Source organism: Erpetoichthys calabaricus, chromosome 1, assembly GCF_900747795.2.
Source record: "Erpetoichthys calabaricus chromosome 1, fErpCal1.3, whole genome shotgun sequence".
Taxonomy (NCBI): Eukaryota; Metazoa; Chordata; class Cladistia; order Polypteriformes; family Polypteridae; genus Erpetoichthys; species Erpetoichthys calabaricus.
Window position 1 is genome coordinate 278,725,167 of NC_041394.2, and position 17,500 is coordinate 278,742,666.

Below are 17,500 nucleotides of genomic sequence, written 5' to 3' on the forward strand. Positions count from 1 at the left end.
TGAGAATTCCCACCCCTCTAGTTTTCTTTATAAAGCTAGAATGGAACATTTGGCCATTCCAGTCTTTTTGTAATCTGAACTGATCCTTGGTTAGTAAGTGGGTCTCCTGTAGAAATACTATTTTAGCATTTAAGCCTGTTAGGTGAGAGCATACTTTCTTTCTCTTTAATTCGTGATTCAGGCCTTTAACATTCCAGCTCACAAAGTTAACTGTCCCATCATGGAGACATTGATTCTGAGTTTTTAATGTCATTTATAGTTTTAATTGGTAATATGGCAGTTTTAATCTTAGTTTCAAGATTCCCCATGAGTTATTGCATTTTAGCCTATTGTTGCATTGATATTTATAATTATAAGAATTACAAGAATAGATTAGATATAACCTGCTCTCCTTCTCTCCCCCCTTTATCCCCCCACCCCCCCATTTTGCCTCCCCACATGAGGCTAGATCCCACTTCGCGATATTCCAGTCCTCTGACATACGAAGAGACAGAGCACGTCCAAAACAAAACAAACCCCACCCTGCAGCGGCGTTACAGAATTAAAACAGAGATATCTTTTGCAGTTAAATTCTTAATACTATCTGCCGAAAATGTTCTCATTAACAATATTTAAGCTTGAAATAATCTTCAGCGCTTTTAAGTTAAGATATTAAGATTAAAAAAAAAAAAAAAAAAAAAAACAACCCTGGGAATGATTTTAAAAACTAGTCTAGGATAAACCTGGTAATTCCTACTGTAATAGTATAATGGTAATTGTATAAATAGTAGAACAAGCAATAAACCAAGGGTATGAAGTTAAACAGTCTACTTTAAGGTAGAAGAGATTTCTGCTATCCAAGAGTGACATTGGTGCTTGAAATACTTGGATGATCCCCTAGCCTTTTTGAATAACATAAAGATGTTAATATCTATAGGGACAGAGGAGTCAAACAGAGATCTCTTTACATGGCACAGGTCTTGCTGTGTCTGATGTGAAGTGAAGGAATCATAAATTCTCTGTTACTGGAGTGGCCTAGTCAAATTCCAGAGGTATTGTCCAATAGAGATACTGTGACAAGATATGAAGCAAGCAGTTTATGCTCACAGACCTACTTATGTGTCTGAATTAAAGCAGTTCTGCAAAGAATAGTGGGCTAAAATTTATCAACAATGAATTGAAAGACTGATATCAAATAAGAACGTTTATTGTGAATATTGCAGGAAAGGTGCTGGGATAGCAATTTCTTTTTAACATGGGTGATAGAGTAGTTGAGTAATTTGTTCCTTGAACGATTCAATTATTTTAAAACTGCGTTGTCTGTTTGCTCAATTTCCCTTTCTCTAATAATGCATTTTGTCTAAGAATCTGAAGCCATTTATTGCCATCTGACCAGTCAACAAACTGCAGCTACTGATCTGTAGTTAGAATGGAATTAAGCTGCTTATATTGACTTAACATGAAAAAGTTAAAAGAACTTGACATGCTACACTGATAAAACAACTTTTTAGCATGATGGTAAATATGTGACAGTCTCATGAAGGATATGAAAGATTAATGTCATGCACACCTCACCTGGCCACCCTTCTGTAGCATATCTAACCGCTGCAACTGCCATACTCTGTGCTTTTGTCTTTTCTGCTGATTAATTGTATGTGTGAAGAAAAAAACATGTTTGCATTTCTACTTGTGTTAAATGTGGCTGTTGCTGATGGAAACGCTCCAGTGTTCATTCCAGAGGATAACAAAATATTTGTAATTAAGTTATGAAAAACAAATTCTATATTTGGGTAATTACTGGCTATTATTTATCCCTTCAAAATACCTAGTCATTTTATGTTATTAAGAATTAAAGGCACTAGTAAAATATCTTTTATTTAATAAAGGCTAACAAAAAGGCTTTAAAAAACACAGCTTAATCAGAAAAGGAGCAAATGTGCTTTTTTAAGTAAATATAAGTTTTAAAAAAAGCAGCTTTGTCAAGACTGCAGCATCACATATTCTTGTGGTACACTCTGAGACCTTGGAATAATAAAGGTTGAGAACCACTAGTGTGCAGATCAAGTCACATACATCCAAATATTAGTGTTATAGTCCATTTCTCAGAAGTGGATTGGTCTGGCCTGGGGGTCTAACCCCTAACCCTGCTGTGTTCATCCTAGCATCTTACCTGGTTAAGCATAAGTCTTTTCAAAGTTTTGCTGATGTGAAATATCAGGAGTATAGGTCTATATTCTTTAACACTGTTGATACTTATGAGTTTGGGAGAAGGAAGGATGTCTTCCACAACAGTGAAACCTTTTGCAGGCTGAGGCTCACATTGAATATGTGCTAATGAGTTTAACACAATTGACTGACAAAAACTCAGATCACTGAAAGCTGATAACACCACAATCTGCATCCTTGTTATTGTGGAATCCCTCCGTTCTCTTTTTATGTTTAGTGATGGACAGATTGCAATTGACACTTGTGGATTATGGCAAGGTGTAAAGAAGACCCTGAGGTAAATCCCCTCCAAAACAGGTTCAGCCTTTATGCACTCAGTTTTATTTTTCTGTTGAATGTATTCAATTTATGTACCTGTAAGGTTTTATTCAATGCTTCTTAATACTTATGAACCAGTTTTCTGAACTGCTTCTTTTCAGTATGAAAGTACTGGGGAGCTTTCCTGGGTATGACACATGAATCCACTGTGTGTACACCAGTCCAGTACAGGCATACTCACATTTTTCAGTTTACAACAGCAACAACATTTATTAACATACCACATTTTCATACATGAGAGTAGTTCATAGTGCCTTACAGTAGTAACTGCTAAAGAGAATAACAAAAAGAAAGTAGAACACAAAGAAAAATAAAAAAATGAAGAAGTTATTTACAAAAGATTTAATAAAAATGTAGGAACGAGAAACAGAACGTCCAGCATAATAATAAATGGAATGGTCAAGATGGCCTGGGATAAGCTGGTTTGATGCTGAAGAAAATGAATCACCATTGGGGCCCAAGACAAAAAGACCATCTAAGACCCTCTGGACATTCTACAGTATGTAAATGTTTCACCAATAAAAGGATAGTTTTGTTAGACCTTTGTTTATTTTTACAGAATTACAGGTGACTTGTATAGCACCACCCCCGAATAACAGAAATAAAGAAAATATATAGAAAAAGTGATTTGTGACAATCCTATAAAACAGCAAATAAAATTGCTTTTTCTGATAAGAGCTAATCTTCACCTTCCCACACCTTGAGGGAATTTTAGTTATTACTTAAGAGATAACAAAATAGCCAAATTAAAGATACAGCTTTTATTTTATTTTTTTTTATTTTGAATTATTCTGGCCTAGTATGTCTCTATTGGTAAAGTATTCCATATTTTTGGTGCATAAAACCAAAATTACTAGTTCTTTTATGCTTTACTGTTGGAATACTAAGCATACCATTGTTAGAGGACCCAGGATTATGATTAAGAATGTGGGTATTTGGCAAATTCTCCAAAATATAAGTAAGTGCTTGATTGATCAAAGATTTATTTACAATTTACAAGAGTATTTTAAAATCTGTTCTAAAAGACACAGGCAGACAGTATGGTGATGTTAAGATTATTGAAATATGCTCCAATTTTCTTTTTCAGTTATTTAGGTTCTTGCTGCTTCATTTTGGATTAGTGCATCCTACATTATGACTTTTTAGATAATTGTGATAGAAGTTGATTTACAGTAATCTACATTACTAAAAACAGAAACATGTATTAACTTTTCTGCAATGAAATGAGTTCTACTTTGTGCGATTTCTCTTAAGTTTAATTCACTATATTCACTATACAGTAATCCCTCCTCCATCGCGGGGGTTGCGTTCCAGAGCCACCCGCGAAATAAGAAAATCCGCGAAGTAGAAACCATATGTTTATATGGTTATTTTTATATTGTAATGCTTGGGTCACAGATTTGCGCAGAAACACAGGAGGTTGTAGAGAGACAGGAACGTTATTCAAACACTGCAAACAAACATTTGTCTCTTTTTCAAAAGTTTAAACTGTGCTCCATGACAAGACAGAGATGACAGTTCTGTCTCACAATTAAAAGAATGCAAACATATCTTCCTTTTCAAAGGAGTGCGCGTCAGGAGAGAGAGAGAGAGAGAGAGAGAGAACAAAGCAAGCAGTCAAAAATCAATAGGGCTGTTTGGCTTTTAAGTATGCGAAGCACTGCCGGTACAAAGCTGTTGAAGGCGGCAGCTCACACCCCTTCCGTCAGGAGCAGGGAGAGAGAAAGAGACAGAGAAAAACAAAGTCAAAAATCAATACGTACCCTTTGAGCTTTTAAGTATGCGAAGCACCGTGCAGCATGTCGCTTCAGGAAGCAGCTGCACACAGAAGGTAGCAACGTGAAGATAATCTTTCAGCGTTTTTAGACGAGCGTCCCTATCGTCTAGGTGTGCGAACAGCCCCCCTGCTCACACCCCCCTACGTCAGCGCAAGAGAGAGAGAGAGAGAAAGTAAGTTGGGTAGCTTCTCAGCCATCTGCCAATAGCGTCCCTTGTATGAAATCAACTGGGCAAACTAACTGAGGAAGCATGTACCAGAAATTAAAAGACCCATTGTCCTCAGAAATCCGCGAACCAGCAAAAAATCCGCGATATATATTTAAATATGCTTACATATAAAATCCGCGATAGAGTGAAGCAGCGAAAGGCGAAGCGCGATATAGCAAGGGATCACTGTATTGAGGTTAATATAGTTTATTTTTTTTATAACTCAGGTCTGTGCTATACTACATGTTATATAAGTTATTTGACAAGAGTGCTGCATAACCCCACATTTAGCCAGTGATAGTTTGAACATCCATTCTGCAGACTGAGCTGGGAGCAAATCGTGTTCAATAGGTGAATAATACTTCACAAAATCCAAGAATCTATCATTTGTAATTTTAGACAAATAGGACCTTCTTTCAGATCAGATGAGAATATTGTCTATGCTAACTTTCACCTTCAGTATTTAATAGCAGGCCAAATGAAAAGAGGAAGGCCTAAGAGAAAGGTTGTGGATGTGGTGAGAAGAGGACATGCAGGTGATGGGTGTAACAGAGCAATGTGCAAAAGATGGGAACACATGGAAAAAGATGATGCACTGTGGCAACCCCTAACTGGAGCAGCCGGAAGAAGATGATGATGTTGTTTACACCAGCATGTAGCAGTACTATCCAGATGTCTTTTGTCCAGTGCTTCTGAAAAACTGATGAGGTCTTCCTTGCAGTATCCATAACATAGTTGTAGAGGAGGCAGAGTACAAACATCTAGTTGTTTAGGATTGTAAATTGACCTCACAGTATATATTTTGACTGAGAGAGAAAATCCCATTCTGTTTAGGAAATCTACGGGAACACAAGTGGAATGTGCATTCTGAATACAGTAGAACACCCAGCCAGGAATCACAATGAAAATAAACTACTATGTTAGACTACTTCTGTTTACTTTGCTAATTATGTTGCTTAACTCTAAACGTTTTACCCTAAAACCCTATCTGCAATGAGAAATGGTAAAAATGTGTTTTGCTTGATGAGCAGTTAAGAATATCATGTAGAATAACAGACCTCACAGCTTGATGTCCAATTTTTGATTTCTTTGCATCACATTCCTATACTGTTTCTTGAGTGATTTTAAGACAATGCATTACCCAATAGTCACTTCTTTAAATGATTATTTCAGGTATGCAATAACATAACTGATAGAAAATTTTCTGATGCCTCTTTGGAGAAGTATGTGACAGATCCAGTGATGGCAATTGTGAAAGGGTTTTTCAGCTCTCAGTTTTCCGTCAGCTGTTCAAACCTACAGGTAACAATTTAATACTACTTTGACAGATGATACTTTAGTGCAAGTGACACCAGTCAGTTTTACTAGAGAATATAAAACATGTTTATCTTAATACCTTCTGTTTTCTGTAAATACTGTCATGTTAGAGTTCTGAACATAACCCTATATGTTAGTCTAACCCTATAAGTCATGTTTAAATTCCATCTTTCATTTTAAAGCATAGCTCAAATTGCCTGTCCTGACTCCAGATTCATTGACTAAATATGTAATCCGTTTTCCCTATGAACTCCAGCTTTTTGTTCGGAATTTTTATGTTCAGTATTTTTAATATTTAAAATAGCTAATTGTTTTATTTTTTAGTAATTTGTAAGTTATGTTAATTATTTTATGTTTTACTTAAATTTCTAACTTTGTACAATGTATAAAGGACAAATTTGCAAATGATTTTTTTAAGTTAAAAAAAAAAACAGCATAATGTCAACTTATATGTGGCTCCATGACTGCAGTATTCAAAATCCTATTTTTATAATTTTGTTTATTTATTCTAATAGAGCTGGATTGACAAAATACTGTCAGTGCTTCAAAATGATCTATTATTTATTTGACAGATCAGAAACACCCCCAAACCCCCTACTCGGTGTTTCAGGATATACAGTATACTGTATTTATGACAGTTTTATATATTTAAAAGAAAGGGTTTTCCCATTTAGCCAAAAAAATAGCTCTACATACAGTTTTCTGATAACACATCTATAAAAAAAACTTTAAGGGGCGCGGGCCAGGCAAATAATAATTTGACACAAGAAAGTCCTGCTATCTCACAGAAAATGTGGGCATATTTGTGTAATTCTGAACTGTGAAGTGTCTTCTTTTGGTGAAAGTAATGTAAGTATACATTAATTATATGTACATGTGATTACTATAATAAGGAATCTATAAAAAGAAAGGGAGGGGGAAAATAGTTATTATAAGTCATGTTAAATGCAGCAACATTTTAACATCTCTAAAATCTGAAACATTGAACTTTTACTCACGGAATTGCAAAGATTAGTTGGTCATTTTGTACATTTAGTTTATTTTGAAATGGTAACCCTAATGCAAATTAATTTAGGAACATTAGAAATCAACTATCATTAATTTTTTTCAGGATTCAAATAATGAGTAGTTTGTGTGATGGGATATATTTTTATTGTTTCCTGTATTTATATATACTAATCATTTCATGTATTTTTCTAATCATTAAAAAATGGTTAATTTTGCGATGCCACCAAATGTTTATTATTACACTTTTCCAGACATAGCATGGCTCTTTGACATGGTGTTTTTGAAAAATCATTTATATTATTAAAAAAAATATTATCATTACAGATACATCAGCCAATATTTATACAACTTCTGCAATCAGCATTCAGAATTTACAATCTCACTTGGCCAAGTTCATCTCAGAAGTCCAACATTGAAGCTTGTATTAAAACATTATCTGATGTAGGTAGGTATTTAGCAGCATATCTATATATTTATAGCTGTGTCTAGTCTGTTTTTCTGTCCATGTTTTTAATAACACATCATTTTATTGTATTTAATGGGAAAATGTAGAACAGTCTCCCCTGGAAAGTACTTTATGAGAAAAAATTTTGACCACAACTTTGAAGTAAAATAGTTATGAATTCAGAAAGATGTACGATGAAGTAAACATACATGTGAGCACTTGATTAGTAGTGTTTTTTTTTTCTTTGAATATATTTTACCTGTTGACATCTGTAGATGACAGTTTAGAACACATTTTTTGGATATTTAAATGTTATTCTTTCTAGAGGTAAGACATTGGCCTTTGTATAAATCAGACTTTAATGATCTGTTGTTACAATGACTGTCCTTACAGTTTCATTTTTTGTAATTCATATATACCTATATATACACATACATACACAAGTTAAATCCCTTATACCGAATTAACAAAATTTTCAGAATAATGAATACTTTGGGTGGGCCTGGAAAAGATTTCATAGAAGATTATCTTGTTTTAACGAAATGTAAATCTCAGTATACCAAACTTTTTTTCAACCAAAAATGGCCACTGAATGCAATAATGCAATCGAAAAAATACTTAATGCCACTCCTACACTTTCTGTGCTGAGTCTCAGGACACCTGCAACAGGTTGTCTCAAAGAGAGCGACAGTTTGTTGTGAAATTTCTGGTCTCGGGCAGGCTCGTCGAGCATGTAAGTGTGTCATCATACACATAGCCGAATTCTGAGTCAGCGCTCCACCAAGTGTCCACGTGGGTAGTTGTGGTGTTTGTGGATACTGTACTGTTGCAGTTTCATAGTGCTTCTCAAAGTTTTCTTTGAGATGATCAAAAAAAGTGAGGAATAGCGTCAGTTTACGTTGAAAGACAAATTAATAATCCTGGAAAAAGTTGAATATGGAATGATGAAAAATGATGTGGTGAAAGAATTTTGGAATCGTGCTTTCATCTTCATCCATTGTCATTTTCATTCTGTGTTCATACCTGTATTTTTATTTTAAAAAGTTGCATCTTATGTCTTGTTTTCATTCTGTTTTTTCATACCTGTATTTTATTAAAAACTAAATATTTTTGTGGTCCCATGAGTTTCGTTATAACGAAATTCCACCTGTGTGTGTGTATATATACTGTATGTGTGTGTGTGTGGTTTTTTTTTTTTGGCCATCACTCACACACTGAATAACCCTAAGAAGCCAGGATATATAAAGAACTTACAGGTTGAGAACCTTTCTTTACTACCAGTGTTACTCAATCTACCTGTCTTACGTGGCGTCACAATTTCTATGGCCAGTTAAGTGCTTGCCCAGAACTCACCTTCCTACTCTATAATCAGTGAAGCATTTTTAAACCCTGCCCTGGGATGACTTCACAGCTATTGCCCAAAAGTTATTTGTGAAGTTAAAGATGCTTCCAATATTCTTCAGGAATCCAAGGTTTGAACTCCCTTATTTGGTCCCTGCTATCTCTGCTCCCCTGTGTATCCTGTATTAGAAAGGAGGTGTTGCCACCTCTGCCATTCTCTCCCTGGCCTTATTTTCTCCCCTAATAACTACTGGATCCTTCTCTCCCAGTCCCTCAACATAACTGTCTTGATTCCACTCAGGTCACACCCCTCTCATTCTTTCTTTCTTTCTCTCTCTCTCTTCTTATCCTTTCTTTTTAGCTTTAAAAATAAATTTGTTGCATTGCTACAAATACTTCAAAGTACAGTGATCCCTCGCTATATCGCGCTTCGCCTTTCGTGGCTTCACTCCATCGCGGATTTTATATGTAAGCATATTTAAATATATATCGCGGATTTTTTGCTGGTTCGCGGATTTCTGCGGACAATGGGTCTTTTAATTTCTGGTACATGCTTCCTCAGTTGGTTTGCCCAGTTGATTTCATACAAGGGACGCTATTGGCAGATGGCTGAGAAGCTAGATTGCTTACTTCTCTCTCTCTCTTGCGCTGACTTTCTCTGATCCTGACGTATGGGGATTGAGCAGGGGGGCTGTTCGCACACCTAGACGATACGGACGCTCGTCTAAAAATGCTGAAAGATTATCTTCACGTTGCTATCTTTTGTGCAGCTGCTTCCTGAAACGACATGCTGCACGGTGCTTCGCATACTTAAAAGCTCGAAGGGCACGTATTGATTTTTGACTGAAAAACAAACTCTGTCTCTCTCTATCTCTCTCTCTCCCTCTCTCCCTGCTCCTGACGGAGGGGGTGTGAGCTGCCGCCTTCAACAGCTTATGCCGCGGTGCTTCGCATACTTAAAAGCCAAACAGCCCTATTGATTTGTTTGCTAGAGATTGTTTTCTCTTATCTATGTGACATTCTGTGCTCCTGACACGCACTCCTTTGAAGAGGAAGATATGTTTGCATTCTTTTAATTGTGAGACAGAACTGTCATCTCTGTCTTGTCATGGAGCACAGGTTAAACTTTTGAAAAAGAGACAAATGTTTGTTTGCAGTGTTTGAATAACGTTCCTGTCTCTCTACAACCTCCTGTGTTTCTGCGCAAATCTGTGACCCAAGCATGACAATATAAAAATAACCATATAAACATATGGTTTCTACTTCGCGGATTTTCTTATTTCGCAGGTGGCTCTGGAACGCAACCCCCGCGATGGAGGGAGGGATTACTGTACACATACATGACAGGCTGGAATGGGCTTATGACACAGAGGAATTTTATGAGAGGGGGCAGGCTCTTTTTTCTTATCAGATTGCATCCCTTTAAGTGGTTAGTGTCATCCTTCACATATTTTACAATATTGTGATGGCCATTGTGTTCTTGGCCAGTAACATCACTTCAAGAGAAGCCCACCAAATCAACAAGCTAATTAAATCCGCTCAGTTATGGGATTCACTCTGGACCCCCTGGAGGTATTAGTGAAGGAGAGAATGAAAACAAAACTTGAGTGCTATTGTGAGCAATGCTGCTTGTCTCCTTTCTGACAGACTGGTATAGAGTACTTTCAGCCAAAGAATTATTAAGCAGAAGTGTGTTAAGAAATGCTACAGGGGCTCCTTTATACATTTAGCAATATACTTGTATAACACCTCTGACTGTAACTGCCAATTCAGAAGTTCTCTTTCTTTTTAATCATTCTGGTGTATGTTCACATCATTGTGTGTTTATTTATTAATTTATTGAATGAGCTTTTGTTAAAAGCCAAATTTCTCCCTAAGGACAAATAAAGTTTGGGACAAATCTTAACATGGAGTCAGCTCCTGTTTGGCCAAATAATGTTCTATTAGCAACAATATCTAACTTCTGTTTAGGATAACTAGCTGTAAATCTCAGGTACTAAAGCCCCCTGAGGAGATTAGTATAACACCATTGACATAGATGCTAAAGGTAAACCTGCATTTTATTATCCTTTTATTTCATTAGCAAAGAATCGTGGGATTGCTATTCCAGTAGACCTGGATAGCCAGGTGAACACAATTTTCATGAAGAACCACAGCAACACAGTCCAACGTGCAGCAAAGGGCTGGAGGATGTCAGCTCGCAGTGGTCCACGCAAGGAGGGCTTAGGAATGCCAGACTACAAGTGCATCATCGAAAAATTACAGGTATTGACATTACAGAGTTTAAATAATTTATTTAAGACATTTCAAATTAATATTTAAATATTATAGTATGTCTTATCTCTTTAGTATAATGATAGGCTGCTAATATTCTAGTTATTTTATCTTGAAAAATTTCTATTATTTTCTTCTAAAATTACAGTAGTTTGCATTGCTTACACATAAATGAATGAATCCTACAGCTGGTGTGGTTCTTATTTGGTACAGTACACTTCTACACTGATTCATTTCACTCATTTTCATAGAGAAAATCTCCTTATATATACATACACACACATTAAGGCTGGGACACGATTAAAAAAAAATTGCTAGTTAATCACCTAAATTAAAATTAAAACATGTAATTATAAAAAGAATACATCAGTCATGAAGTAAATATACACTGAATCACAAATTTCATGTTGAATCAACAGAAAGGAATAATAAAATAAAATAAAATTTGCTTAGTTTACACTTAAACCATGACCTTAGATCTTAACTTTTAACAAAATACTACTTGGGAAAGTGCAACCTGAATTTGAATGCCTTCCTAAAAGGCAAGTTGAAAAGAAGGTAAAAAGAAAACCAGGCCAATGTATTACCAAATTGGAATTGCATATGAGACACAGACGTGTCAAAGTAAAAATGAAATGATCTAAACGAATGCACTGCTGAAGACTAATTTAATAGAAAGAATAACCATCTCTTAAATGGTCATTAAAACTTGTGTTAAAACTCTGTAAATATTGTCCTCAATTCTTCATCACTATCAATGACTTAATAATTATACTCTACACAAGAGTCTTTCAACCGGTGCGCCTAGGAAGTAATGGTACAGTGCCCCTGCATAGTGACCTGAGAGAGGCATGCTCCTCAGGTGTCTGAAACCTCTCTGAGTGGAATGTTACTACCTGAAGAAGCCGACGTAAAAGTAGCTCTATGATTGTCAAACACCCCAGAGATATTATTATCATTGGATGCAGAAAAAGCATTTGATATGATTGAATGGAACTACCTTTTCACTGATTTGGAGAAATTTGGGTTTGGCCCGAATATTTGTGCATGGATCAAACAACTGTATATCTGTCCAGAAGCCTCAGTCTGTATTAACAACATTTGTTCAGACTACTTTAAACTAGAACGTGGCACCAGACAAGGATGCCCTTTGTCACCACTGCTGTTTGCAATCGCCATTGAACCACTGGAGGTCCACTGTCGAAATTCTTATCAGATAAAGGGGATTATCCGAGGAGGACTGGAACAGAAATTTCTCTATATGCAAATGATATGGTTTTATATATATCCGACCCAGAAAACACTGCGCGTGCAGTTTTAACAGCACTTTCAGATTTTCAAAAGATTTCTGGTCTCAGAATTAATTTGAATAAAAGTATACTCTTTCCAGTGAATTCACAAGTATATAATATTAGATTGGACACCCAACCTTTTACCATAGCAGATCAGTTTAAATACCTAGGGGTAAATATCACAAGTAAACATAAAGCTCTTTATCAACAAAATTTCGCCGTCTGTATGGAAAAAAATTAAACAAGACTTGCATAGATGGTCAACCCTTCATCTCACTCTAACCGGAAGAATTAACGTTGTTAAGATGAATATCCTTCCTAAGCTTCTTTTTTTATTTCAGAACATCCCAATATATATCAATAAATCATTTTTTAAGAAATTAGATTCAACCATAACCTCATTTATTTGGAACTAAAAACAGTAGTGGCCGAAGAGCGACCCTATAAAGACCTCAGGCAGAAGATGGCATGGCTCTACCTAATTTTCAGTTCTATTACTGGGCAGCAAACATACAAGCCATAAAAACCTGGACACAAATAAATGAACATACACAGGCCTGGTCCGCAATAGAAGTAAAATCCTGCAGCACTTCTTTATATTCTCTGCTCTGCGCTCCAATAAATGCAAGTTATCGCAAATATACTAATAACCCAATTGTGCTTCACTCACTCAGAACATGGAACCAAATTAGAAAGCAATTTAAAATGGAAAATCTTCTATCTTTGGCACCCCTGCAAGAGAACCACCTCTTTCAACCTTCGCAAACATATCCAGTTTTTAATATCTGGAAAGGATTTGGGATTAAATTGCTCAGAGATCTTTATATAGACAATATCTTTGCATCCTTTGAACAATTACATTCCAAATTTAACCTTCCAGCTACACATTTCTTTCACTATCTTCAAATTAGAAACTTTGTCAAACAGAACCTGCCCGATTTTCCTCATCTCTTACCCCCCACCATGCTGGAAAAAAATACTGCTCAACTTCGAGGACTTAGACACCATTTCTGCAATATATAAAATTTTATTAGAGTCCCTTCCTTTTAAAGATCCAAGAGGACAATGGGAAAAAGATCTCTTAATTAATATATCAGAAAAGGAGTGGAAGGTAACAATGCAGAGAATTCACTCGAGCTCCATATGCACAAAGCATATAATTATTCAATTTAAAATTATATATCAAGCTCATCTGTCTTGCTTAAAACTGTCCAAAATGTTTCCAGGGCAAGATCCAACCTGCGAACGCTGCAACCAAGCTCCTGCCTCACTGGGTCACATGTTTTGGGCATGCACCAAATTAACATCATTTTGGACCAAAATTTTTAAGTGCCTTTCAGACAGCCTTGGTGTCACAATCCCTCCTAACCCACTAATAGCTGTGTTTGGTGTTCTTCCAGATGGATTTGAAATGGAGAAGGATAAGCAAACTGTGATTGCATTCACTACACTTTTGGCACACAGACTGATTTTGTTAAATTGGAAGAATCCTAACTCTCAGTGGGAAACCGATGTTTTATATTATTTGAATTTGGAAAAAATCAAATTCTCAGTTAGGGGATCTGTACAGAATTTTTTCAAAACCTGGCAGGATATAATCAATAATGTTTTAGAATAAGAAGTAGTAATTATTTCCGCATGTCTTTTCCTTCTCCATTTATCTTTTTTTGCCCTATTAACACTAGAATTACCAGAGCCTACGAAAAAACTCGTAGATCCGGCCCACCTTAAATTGCTTCTTAAAACCATTCTCACCTCTCCGCCAGCGTCTTTTATCATCTAAATGTACTGATAAAGACAAGCTGCAAACAGCCGGCTATTCCATCCCCCCACCGACTTAGAACGTAAACGAACTTTTTCCAGCTCATGTCTTGATTGATTATCTGGGAGTGAAGTGGAGTTTTAGAGTGGAAATAAAAAATTGTTATTTGGAACACATGCATTTCATGTGTGTTGCGTTTCTACAGTAATCTGTGTAAACACATTGTTAAAACAGAAACTTTTTTTTATATTCTAGTAACAAAATGTAGGCATAAACTATATCCTGTATGAAGCCTGAAGTCCAAATATCAAAGAAACACTTTCACAAAAGGTACAAAAAAAAAAAAGCCGCTGCCAAAAAAAGCCGCCTTAGTGTGCGACATTGACACTCGTTTACTATAACTGCCGCCATGGCGCAACAGTATCAGTTGCTGACTGGCAATCAGAAGGTCACGAGTTCAATCCTACATGACTCCCTTTTGTGAAGTGTTCTTATTTTTACTGTTTTAGAATAAAAAGATACATTTGATTTCAGTCTGTAACAGCCGGTGTAATTTATGATATTTGTAAAGGTTAGCTTTATTTATTTATTTATTTTAATTCACTTTTCATTCTCTGTCGCGTTCAGGATCCTTCCCTAGCCCACCTGACACTGCTGTTATCACATAAAGACACGCTATAGCTCTGCAGTTTATCACGATACATACGACCACGTGTTTTTTTCCCACAATCTTGCCAGTCTCCACATGTTGCTGTATGCTGTTTCTTTTGTACTCCAGGACATGCAGAGGAAAGCATAGTAAAGAGCAGTCACTTCAGCGCTATATGCAATCATCAGACACTCCCCATCTGACACTGCTGTTTTCACATAAAGACTAGCTATAGCTCTGCAGTGTACTTGTGACTGCATTGTCATACCAATGCTTGCGAACTGAAGTGTCTGCATGCACTTTTCGTGGCATTACACGCGTATTTTTTGAGCATGCCCATGTAGCTCAAACACAGGAACATATGTTGATGTAAAAGTATAACAAAACAAGTGCACTTTTATTCAAGACTATAACCGAAGAAAAAAGAAAGCAAGTTACAGTAGGCGGTTGATATGACAGCTTGCGTGGTGCAATGCTAAGAACTGCTGGTTTCCATTCCGTGCTATATAACTGTTAACATTTGAATCTGATGATTGCATATAGCGCTGTCTTATTCAGTGTGCGCAAGAACATGCAGGTGGCCAGTTGCTGCATGCTACAACGCACATTTTAAAAAAAGAAAGAGACAAATATATGTGACGTTTTGAAGAAATCATGTTGTGCCGCGAATAGTACCAATCAGAAAACATTGTCAAAGTAATGCCATATTATTTGAAAACGAACAGCGTCAGGTTGGGTGTGAAGTTATACTGGCACTGTTTGAGTCAGATCAGAAGCTGAATAAGCTGAACAAGCTCCTGTTCTGACTCTAAGTAAAAAGCATGAATTAATCAACAGAAATAACCGCGATCGACATTTTAAACCTAACGATTTACAGTGCATACCAATTTATACATTTTATGTCCGTTTGAGGAAAAAAAAAACACTTTCTCCAAAGCTGGGAATCAAACTCGCGTCCCTGTAGCATGGCAGGGTTGCTGTGGTCCAAGTCAGCAAATCTTAGCGTTAAGCCACGGAAAGAGTTGTAGTATCCTTGAACCTTTTGTGAAAGTGTTTATTTGATGTTTGGACTTCAGGCTTCACACATTCTATAGTTTATGCCTACATTTTGTAACATTTATTACTAAAATATGAAAATGTTTCTGTTTTAGCAATGTGTTTACACAGATTACTGTAGAAACGGAACACACATGAAATGCGTGTATTCCAAATAACGATCTATTATTTCCATTCTAAAACTCCAGCAGTTCAGTCACTCCCAGATAATCAAACAAGACATGAGCTGCGAAAACTTAGTGAACGTTCTCCGACTGTGGGGGATGGAATAGCCGGTTACATGCTGCTCGTCTTAATTGGCACATTTAGAAGACAAAAGAGAGGTGAGAACAGTTTTAAGGTGGGCCGGATTTACGAGTTTTTTCGTAGACTCTGATAATTCTAGTGTTAAACTCAATAATTTAGGCATGTTTACAAGCGTTAAGTATTACTCCTTTGGCCATGCTCTCCTTCTCAGGGGTGGGGTTTGATTTGCTTTCAATCTTATTTTTTGTAAAAATTGATCTATATGTACGGAATGATTACAATAAAATTAATAATAAAAAAAAAAAGTAGCTATGTGATTGCCATAACAGACTCCTGTAACCCCTCTATGCTGTCTTCCACTTCAGCGTTACGGCCCAGAAGCACATATAAAAAGTCTACACACCCTTGCCAAAATGGCAGATTTTGTGTGATAAAAAAATTTAATTTGCTCAACCTTTCTTGCAAAAATTGCAATCTATACAAAGTAGTTGAAAGCCAATCGTAAACTGTTCATTGAAAAAAGGGAAATAAAATCATGCAAAAATCTGGTTGCATTATTCTGCACACTACCTAAACTAATACACCTTTTGATTTTATTACAGCACTCAGTCTATCAGTTTGGCACATCTGGACTTGTCAATTTTTGCCTACTCCTCCTTGCAAAAAAATAAATGCAATGTAAAGATTAGTCCTGCATACAAGGAATGCAAATAAAAGCAGATTAATAACATTTCTATATAAAAAAACAATTTTAGAGTAGCTATTTATTTCAACAAAACTGAATTTGGAAAGTTTAAAAGTTTTATCGCATAAGGTATATTACTGCTTCTATTTGTTATAAATTTTGGCAGTGTGTCTGATCCTTTACAATCTTAGCTGTTTTCTTGTTTTTTTTTGTTAGTCACTGACTATCCTCCAAGTCATGCCAGGAGAAATAAAAAGAAGTAGGCTGTCAATATAAAATGTATAATAGTTCACAAGTTGCTAGTTGAAATAATGTAGGTGGCAAAGGAAAGTTAATTTCTGTGTTATTAGCATTTTTTGCAGATGTATTGCATGCTTTCATTGAAGTACAAGCCATTTTCAATATTTTTCAAGGAACTTAAAGCTACTAACACACTCTCAACTTACCCTCCCTTGAAGACCTGTGGTTGTATCAGTTCAGCGTTCTTCCTATATTAAATGACCAACTCCTGCCACCACCTCTGCATCCTCTTGGCCTTTTCCTTAAATTGTGCCACATTGTTAGAAGTGTCAATCAATTCTGTATTATCTGCAAACTTCGCAGCTAAACAGTTACTGTCAAATCCTCTCAAGCTATTAGTGTAGGTGTAGATGGGGCAAATCACTGTGCCTCATGGAGCTCCTGTCCTTTATAATGGTCTGTAGAAATAGAATTAGCAACCTAAACAAACTGCTCCACATTGCTTCTCCTGGATTGGCAGTTCCTCAACCGGGCAGAGTCTTCTTTCTAGTACCCTGGCATAAGCCCCCCTCCTCCCTCCCCAAAGCTGGAGCACACCCTCTCATCCCCCTTTTAAAAAATTGGGACCACCACCATATTCAGCCACTCCAAGGGCACTGCTGCTGAAAACCATGCA

General features: G+C 36.4%; 1 protein-coding gene across 4 annotated transcripts in view; it reads left to right on the top strand.

The window, feature by feature from the left end:
• itpr2 (inositol 1,4,5-trisphosphate receptor, type 2) overlaps positions 1 to 17,500 on the top strand; it is a 1,448,083-nt gene that overhangs the window by 338,702 nt on the left and 1,091,881 nt on the right. For all 4 annotated transcript variants that reach the window (XR_007935422.1, XM_051929951.1, XM_051929945.1 and 1 more), the window contains 3 exons: positions 5,683 to 5,811; positions 7,159 to 7,279; positions 10,704 to 10,885. Coding sequence is in view for 3 of the 4 variants with exons in the window: in XM_051929951.1 (XP_051785911.1) it covers positions 5,683 to 5,811; positions 7,159 to 7,279; positions 10,704 to 10,885 (432 nt within the window). In the remaining variant the exon portion in view is untranslated. The remainder of the gene's footprint in view (positions 1 to 5,682; positions 5,812 to 7,158; positions 7,280 to 10,703; positions 10,886 to 17,500) is intronic.